The sequence below is a fragment of the Curcuma longa genome, chromosome 5 (assembly GCF_044706935.1).
Source record: "Curcuma longa cultivar G26 ecotype Majalengka, Jawa Barat chromosome 5, ITB_CL_G26_1.1, whole genome shotgun sequence".
Classification (NCBI taxonomy): Eukaryota; Viridiplantae; Streptophyta; class Magnoliopsida; order Zingiberales; family Zingiberaceae; genus Curcuma; species Curcuma longa.
This window is the reverse complement of record NC_133865.1, coordinates 2,249,159-2,258,215: the sequence shown is the minus strand read 5'-3', so window position 1 is coordinate 2,258,215 and position 9,057 is coordinate 2,249,159. Positions and strand designations below refer to the sequence as shown.

General features: G+C 41.9%; 1 protein-coding gene across 1 annotated transcript; it reads right to left on the bottom strand.

Moving 5' to 3' along the window:
- Window positions 1-3,211: 3,211 nt before the first annotated feature.
- LOC141829150 (putative esterase D14L) lies at window positions 3,212-3,721 on the bottom strand. The gene has a single exon (XM_074716566.1). The coding sequence runs from the start codon at window positions 3,719-3,721 to the stop codon at window positions 3,212-3,214; it is 510 nt and encodes a 169-aa protein (XP_074572667.1).
- Between the last annotated feature and the right edge of the window lie 5,336 nt (window positions 3,722-9,057).

Genomic DNA, 9,057 nt, shown 5'->3' with positions numbered 1-9,057 from the left:
GTAGAGACATCATGTGTAAGAACTTGCATTTACAATAGTGATAAAGCTTGATCTTCAGTTTTAAGTTTTATTATAGAGGTATCGAGTACCAGACCGTGCATTTAAAATATTTATGAAGATTGATCTTTGGTTTTGACATCTTTAAATATATTTTGATGATTTTAAGCATTGATTGTGCTATATTTATTTGAAAACTTCCAATTATTCATAGATTTAGATTAATGTATTTTTTATATTGAGAATATGTAAAAATATTGCCTAAATTTTATTATGTAGTAAAAGGATATAGAGATGCTGAATAATATTTTAAAAATTAAGATTCAATGTTAATCGATCTGGGGTTAGTTGGAGTCTACCAAATAGAAATGGTGATCAAAATCAAGTAGGTTTAAATTAGACTCAATATTATATTAATTTAAAATTAAACTCAATTGTTAGTATTTATTCTTTCTCATAGCGAGAAAAGATAAAAAAGAAATATTTTTTTCTCCATTAGTCTCTCTGTTAGGCAAACGAATTACAACAACAACAACAATAACTAAGTCTTATCCCACTAGGTGAGATCGACTATATGGATCATTCTATGTCATTAGACTCTATCCCCTACTATATCATTATTTATACTTAAACAAATTTTATCTTATTTATTATTGCTAACTAGTCTTTTTTTATATTCCTCTTCCTCGTTTGATGTGCATATTTATCATAGTTTTACATCGCTTAACTAGAGCAGTTATTGGTCTTCTAAATACATATTTGTACCATCTTAAATATGTCTCTCGGAGTTTTTTCTCATTGGACGCAACTCTGACTTTCTCTCTAATACTCTGATTTCTTATTCTGTCCATCTTATTCATTCAAACATTTTTTTTAACTTGAAACTTAAGTTGTCATAATCAAAAAGGGGGAGATTGTTGGTGCAGGAGCATCAAATAATCGAACCTTAGTTTTGATGATGGCAAGAGGTTCAAGTTAAGTGTGTGGTGATTGCTAACGTGTTGATCTAAGTGTGCAGGGAGCATAGGAAAGTCCTAGTTGAGGCTAGGCACAGGCAAGTCCTAGTGGAAACTAGGCAATGGAAGTCCTGGCTGGAAGCTAGGCAACAGAAGTCCTGGCTGGAGGCTAGGCGGTGAAAGTCTTGGTCTAGAAGACTAGGCAGAAGTCTTAGCGGATCAAGTACACCAGTGAAAGTCCAGACAGGTCAGGTGGACCAGATGTCTGGCGGAAGGTCAGGTAGACTAAGCAAAGTGGACCAGATGTCTAGCAGCAAATCATGGGGGTCAAGGATCGAGGCTAAGCAAAAAATCCAACAAGTCTGCAGGACTTGGTTGGCAAATAGGTAAATTCTCCCGAGTGGAGTGGGTAAGGGCGTGTTCCCAGTGTGGGAACAGTAGGCGTCAGTCTAACTCATGATTTCACTGAAAATCCGAAGTTAAGACCAAAAACAGTTAAAAAAACTGTTTATCCTTTCTTGTTACTTTTGCTTTGAGCTAACTTGTAATGCAGGAAAGGAGAGGCAGGAACTTTGATTCCGAATGCCCTTATCTGGATCCAGGCGACCAGAGTCCAAGCGCCCTGATTTGGTCCAGGAGACCGGATGTCAGTGGAACCGGGCCAGTGAAACAATGAGGTAATGGAGTCTCAGTGGTGGGGACACTTCAGCTTCCAAGCGCTCAGAGTGGTTCCAAGCTCCCGGATTCGGATAAGCGTTGCAAAAGTCAAAGTTCATTCAGAACCTCCACGTCAATATACAAGCGCCTAGAAAGGGATACAGACGCCTGGAAGTGCTGGCGTGGATCGACGGACAACGTGAAGGCGCCTGGAAAGGTTTCCAGGAACCCGGAAAGCACTATATAAGAGCATCGAGAGAGACCTCTCAGAACATCAATATCAATTCAGTGACAACCGACGACTATCTGTGTGCGAAGCAACATCTGGGAACGTCGTCGCAACGCCAAAGTGCTGCAGGAGAAGCCTGCATATCTTCTACTTTGGTAATGTTAAATCGATTTTGTACTTAATTTCTAAGGACGGTAATATTTACCATTCCGATCTTTTGTAATCGTTAAACTCTCTTTCGTAAGAAGGGAGTTATTTAGTAGATTACCCAACGTAAAGGATCGTGGGCCTTAGAGTAGCAACCTGTGGCTGTGAACCAAGTAAAATACCCTTATCTCTGTGATTTACATTTTTCGTTGCTTTTACTTTACTCTGATCGTATTCACAAATGAATTTACGAAAATCGAAAATGTTACCGATAACCCTATTCACCACCCCCCCCCCTCTAGCGCTCTCAACGATCCTACATTCAAGACCTTTGTGAGCAATCTACAGTGAATAAAAGTAACTAAGCAATTCTTTTTTAGTAATTTTAATTTTTTTACTTTTATCATTTGGTTATTGTTGTATATTTGAGTTCTTCTTGCATTTGTTGTAAAAGAATGTTTCTTTGCCTCTAGAATGTGTCCGAAGAGGAGAAAATATACCACTATCATCAGGAGTGATCCATCGACGAATCACAGACTGTGGAGTAGAAACTGAGGGTTCTGAACCGCAAAATCGATTATGGTATTGTGTGTATGTTCCTTTGTCTTTGTTATTTTATCTATTTACACTAAGTACTAATCTGATTATAGGCAAACACAAACGAAAGAACATTAAAATGTACTCACGCCTGTTCACCCCTTGTAACATATGATCCAACAATTAATTTTGCATGTGATGATAATTTCTCAATCTTGATGAAATCGTGAATTTCAAATATCTTGATTTTTCTTATAGCTTGGTCTTCCTCTTAACTTATATTTTCAAGGATGATTTATTAACTACATCTTTATTTCTTTTATTGAGAATAGGTCTTCAATTAAGCAAGTCATTAATCCTTCTGATAAGACCTTTCCCTCCAAGATCCTTTCCTCTTTTGATTTGACTGGGTGGGTTTGTGTTGCTAAGTTTATTTGACGAGTTCTCTTTGTCCAACAGAAGGTACTTGCGAAGACTACTTCCCTATTCAATGAGGATGTCTTCCCTTTCTAACTCTGAGGAGGTGGATTAGGTCCCAGTTTATAACACTCAAGAAAGTATAGATAAAATTCCTCCAACAAGAACATAACACTCAAGAACGTCAATTTTAAGAAAATAAACCAAACAAACAAGAGAATCGTCTTCCTAGTACCGGTCTTTTGTTTAGTCTTTATGATGAAGCAAACAATCAGATCGGGTTTAATGAATACCTGGGGGAGGCGGAAAGCATTACGATCTTGGTGAAGAGGTCAGGGCGGGAGATGGAGGCGATGGCACCGATAACAGCGGAGACCGAGTGACCGACGAGGATGCAGGGTCCAATCCGGAGCTCCTCGAGGATGGCTAGGAGGTCAAGAGCATATCCCTCGAGGGTGGCGTAGCGGTCGAAGTCGAAGTAGTCGGGGTTGGTGGTGCCGGCGCCCATGTTGTTGAAAAGTACCACACGGTAGTCCTCCACCAGGTGCGGCACCAGATGCTTCCACACCGATTGATCGGTACCGAATCCATGCGCCAGGACGATCGTGCCTCGTTCCCCCTCCCGGCCAATCACCCGCACATTGTGCGCCGCCTCCACTATCCCCATGCTACTCGGAGTTGCCTTCCTCTTCTTCTTTTCCTCTCTTCCTCTTCTTCGTCTATTTATCTTTCCCTCCCTCCCTTGTTCTATCCCTTTCAGTGGCCAGTGGCCAGTGGCCATGCCACCTAATTATTGTAACTTTCTTTTTAGTAGAAAATTTTAAGTTAGACTAGTATCTTCCTTGGACCACACCATCGCCGTGGACGCCGATTTCGTGGGGAATGTGTGGACGGAGAACGATACATTCGCTTGGGATGGAGAACGCCACGCGGACGCCCGATTTAAATAAACGAGTTCAAAATATCGGAGCAAAGATTAGTGATCCTCTCGCGTACTCGTATTTGTCACAGCCGGTGTAATCGGGCCCACACTCTACCCAGGTTTTCATTAGTCAATAGTTGTATTTTGACCTTGGGTGTGCTGAGTCGCCTGTCCTGGCACGGTATCGGCGGTGGATTTGCGGTAGCGAAGAGTCGCCGGGTCGTGTTTGCCCATGTGCCACACAGCTTGTTAAGGGGTCCTCCGACGTGCTATAGGGCAGCCTGTGCCCTAGAAGCCGAAGTATGTCAATCCGGAGTCAACGTTGCAAGTGTAGGCCCTCTGATGATCAAGTCGGTGAATAGACGAGCAAGAGAGGGTATCGCGTGTGCAAGAAAGTGTTAAAGAGAAAAATGGAAAGAATTAGCATTTACAAGTGGAAAGAAAAATTATACCTTCACTTACCTTTACGGACCCTTCTATATTCATAGGGTGGTGCCTCCACGCAAGCTTTGGCCAAGCTACATAGATGATTGCACGAGCGAGGCGCCACCCTTCGGTCAGCCACACAAGCGAACTGTTATGTCAAAGCAATAACCGTCCGTCCATACTATTGGCATTGTATGATCATTAACCTAAGGTCACTTTCTAAGTGGACAACCTTGTTGGGGGCGATCGTGTGTCAAAGACTATCAGATGTTGGAGTTCCAGAGAGCCCACTCAACCTTGATCATCATCATCACAGAACTATTAAGGTTACTCAGGTCGAGAAGGTTGAGACTTCATGATGGGCCTCCATTGTTGTGGAGGGCATCAACCTAATGTATAATGTTCTAAGAGGGTGATGACATAGCCAAGTGAACCTGGGCGGCATCACATGTATGCCCTCTAAGTCAAATTGAAGAGTGTAGTTGAATAAAGTCTAATAAATCATAAAGTTGGAGGAGGGGTTGGTTTCTGATCGGTCGTGAGAGTATAATCCGAATAACTAGACTATCAATAGAACACCGAGAGTTATTAGAAGTCCACTCCTACCCCAATCGGGGAGAGGAGAGGAGCTCGATCCCTCAATCGAGAATGTAATGATAAGAATACCAAGAAATCCAGAAGAAGATCGAGAATATCCAATGTCTATTCTACCCTGACTAAGGAGAGGGTTCGATCTCTCAGTCGGGAGGATAATACTATGGATTGTGAAGATGTCATCAGAATGTCACAAACAATTGAAATCCTCTCCTTTCTTGATCGAGGAGAGAAATTCGATCCCTCAATTGGAAGAATAATAATAAAAAAGCTAAAAATATTATGAGGATGCTAAGAATACCAAAAGTTCAATCTAGTCCTGAATAGGAAGAGTAACTCAATCTTTCGGGAGGATGATAAGAAGAACAATAATACCATATCATGTCAAGAATGCTATAAATCCCATCTTATCTTGACTGAGAAAAGGAGTTTGATCCCTTAGTCAAGATGATAATAACTAGAAGGACAAGAATACCCTGAGAATGTCATGAATACTAAAAGTCTCATCTTGTCTCGATCGAGGAGAGGAACTCGATCATTCAATTGGAAGGATAATAAGAAGACCAATAATACCATGATCATGCCAAGAATGCTAGAAATATTATCTTGTCCCAACCGAGAAGAGGAGCTCGATCCCTCAGGCAGGAAGATAATATCAAGAAGGCCAAGAATACCCTGAGAATGCCATGAATACTAGAAGTTTCATCCTATCCCAATTGGGGAGAGGAACTCGATCCTTTGGTTAGGAGGATAATAAGAAGATCAATAATATCATAATTATGCCACGAATGTCAAAAATTCTACCTTGTCTCGATCAAAAAGAGAAACTCGATCCCACAAACAAGAAGATAATAACAAGAAGGCCAAGAATACCCTGGCAATAACACAAATACTAAAAGTCTCATCCTATCTTGATTGGGGAGAGAAACTTGATCCTTCAGTCGGGAGAATAATAAGAAGACTAATAATACCATGAATATGCTAAGAATGCCATAAATCCCATCATGTTCTGATTGGGAAGAAGAGTTTGATTCCTTGATCAAGAGGATAATAACATGAAGACCAAAGATAGTGTAAGAATGCCAAGAATGCCTTGAATACTTGAAGACTTGTTGAATTCAGACCGAGGAAAGGAGCTCGATCCCATGGTCAGAAATAATAATAATAATAATAATGTCCGATTTTAATGGAGCAAATCCTGCCTCAGCCAGGGGGAGTTGCGACCCAAGGTCGTTCGGATTATACTAGAATAGGATAAGTCCTGCCTTGACTAGGGGGAGTAGTGACCTAAGGCTGTGAGAACTATATTGAGTTTCGATAGTTACCTAAGTGAGACAACCCACCTCATGTGTCTGTATATGAACCAATAGAATGACACATTTAAACATTGATGCCCAGGGCAGTGGAGATAGTCCAGATGTTTGAGGTTAAGTTTTTCGCCCTATGATAATGCCACCTGCTTGAGAAGCCGAGAGGTGTGGGTACATCATATGTCGCCCCTCTGTTGATAGCTCGGGTGTATTTTCTACATCTTGTGCCCTAGCGTGTAATCAACACCTATTTTGGTCGCATTCACCATCTTACCTATTAATCATTTTGCCGAGTGCATTAAATGGTGTTGGCATCAACCAGTTCAATGCCCAAGGTCCTATCTAATAATGCATTTTTACTGATGTGCGTAGGATGTATATCTGTTTTCACGCTTTATTTGCACATCTTCTTGAGCTCATTGCTTCATTCTTATGTATATTGCATCCCATATTCATGCATTTAGGCATATATTTTACATTTCCTAGTTCGGAGATCTGCTCGTGTTTTTACATGTTTCAGGATGGAAATTGGAGCGGAAACGGCGCAACGGAGAATTATTGAAGATCAGGCAAGACAGGGCCGTGCCTCAAAGGCACGGCCATGTCTATTCAAGCTCCTGGCCGTGTGACAAAGGGCACGGGCGTGTGCCAAATCCCCTCAACATCAGCCAGAGGCCGTGCCTCAAAAGCACACCCGTGCTTCAAAACAGAACCAAGCCAGTTCATGGCCGTGCCTCACAAGCACGGCCGTGTCTTCATCCTGGAGCAAGCCTCAGCTGAAGGCCGTGCCTCACAGGCACGGCCGTGTGCAAGAACAGAAGCGTCCCAGCAGCTGGCCGTGCCTCAGAAGCACGGCCGTGTCCAGCAACTGAACTTCAGCCAGTGCATGGCCGTGCCTCCCAGGCACGGCCGTGTGTGCAAACAGACGAGGGACAAGACTGGACCGTGCCTAAGAGGCACGGCCGTGCCTCAGATCAGAGAACTCACAAGTCCAGGCCGTGCCTCCCAGGCACGGCCGTGCCTTACCCTGTGCCCGAAGCCAACACAAGGCCGTGCCTCCCAGGCACGGCCGTGTGCACGGAGGCGAGCTGCTACGAACCCTTCACTATAAATAGGCCTCTTTAGAGACCTAGCAAAGGGGGGGAGCCTTTAGGAGAGCCACCGGAGTTGTTCTTGAGCCGCCGACGCCTATTTCGGAGGAGATTCGACGATCCATCACCGATCCGACTGCTCCAGACCATTTCCACCTCATCTACGCAGAGATTGCAAACCAAGGAAGAAGATAAGTCTAGATTTCTGCACTTATTTGCTTATCTTTAGAATCAAGATGTATTCATTTCTTCCTTTGGCTTGTACTCTCCTCGATATGGAGTAGATTTCCCTAGATTCTAGGATGTAGGATAAATCAGATGTAATGGATGGTTGTACTTGGATTTGATAATCTACCGATTTCTATGATGTAAATGTGCATTGTTTTGTGGATTTGTACTTGTGCATTGATGATAACTTGTGTATGTGTGAATCCATGAGGGTAGGAATTTGCTATGTATTGGGGAATCATTAGGCCGTATTTCCGGGGCGCTCTGTAATGGGGAATGCCTTGAACCGGGCGAGTTTCCGAGGGGTTTCCTACTGCGTAGTGAATGCTTATGAGGAATAGTTAACGGTCATTCATTATTGGGGAGAGATCCGTAACAGGGTATCCAGTGACAGTGGATAAGGTTCTATTAGTATTTCCGGGGCGCCTGAGTGACACGGGAATGCCTTGAACCGGGCTTCTAGAACCGTTTCAAACCAATAGTGAGTGACGTAAGAAACCTAATGATTTAATTCGAGGATACCTGACGAGGTTGAATTGGATAATTTGGTTGACATTCCTACAATTGAACATTTATTGAGGAAAGGTAGAGGATCCAAGTCGATTAATCCATTCTCTGAGGAGTCCGAAATCCTAGGATCGCTTCACCCATAAGTGTCACAGTCGATCCCCTTCTCTGCTTTTAGGATTAAGCACTCTAGAACACTCCGATCTCCCCCACTCAACTCATGAACAGTTTTCTCTCCACCTTTTTGTGCTAGGTATAGTAAGTAATTCCACGGTCCCTGTGGATTCGATCTTTTATTACTTGGCGATATTCCGTGCACTTGCGGAACACACATCATATTGTATTGATTTTCGAAGAGCAGTACTAATGTGGTGTTGGTATTCGAGAAATAACACTATAGTATTCTAAAAATTTCAAATCATTTTGAGAATTGCTTGAAAAATCTTAAAATAGTAAACGATGGCTTATTTAGACTTAAATTCACCTAATAAACTCATAGGATTTAGAATGGATCCAATTGGAGTTCTCTAGGTCCATTAATGAGTTTTGACTAAAACTCATTTATGGGCCTAGATAACTTTGAATTTTGAAATTTTACAATAAGATGAGTGTGTTGAAGAAAGATATGGTGAGAAATCTTGATCTTGAGCTCCTACATGAAGTTATAGACCTGTATCAATTGACACAAAATTTAAACTTTCTAAACTTTTTTTAGCAATGCTGAAAATCCTTTACAATCATAATGAAGGGCACATTTAGACTCTTGGGCACTGCACAAACCTACATGAGTTGAAATAAGCCCGATTAGTGCTCTCTAAGACCATCAATGGGTTTTAATGGAAACTCATTAATGAACCTAGAGGACCTGGATTTCTAAAATTTAAAATGATATAGGAGAGGTTAGCATGTAGAATGTATATATGGTGTCCAATCCTAGTCTTAAGACACATAAATGAAGTTATAATTATGTATCAACTAGTATAGACTGTGGTGTTGATTTCTGAAGACCAACACTACAATGATGTTGGTCTTCTAAAAC

What these genes read in the sequence shown, in the direction of transcription:
- LOC141829150 (XM_074716566.1), bottom strand. Translation starts at nt 3,721, where the DNA reads ATGGCCACTGGCCACTGGCCACTGAAAGGGATAGAACAAGGGAGGGAG.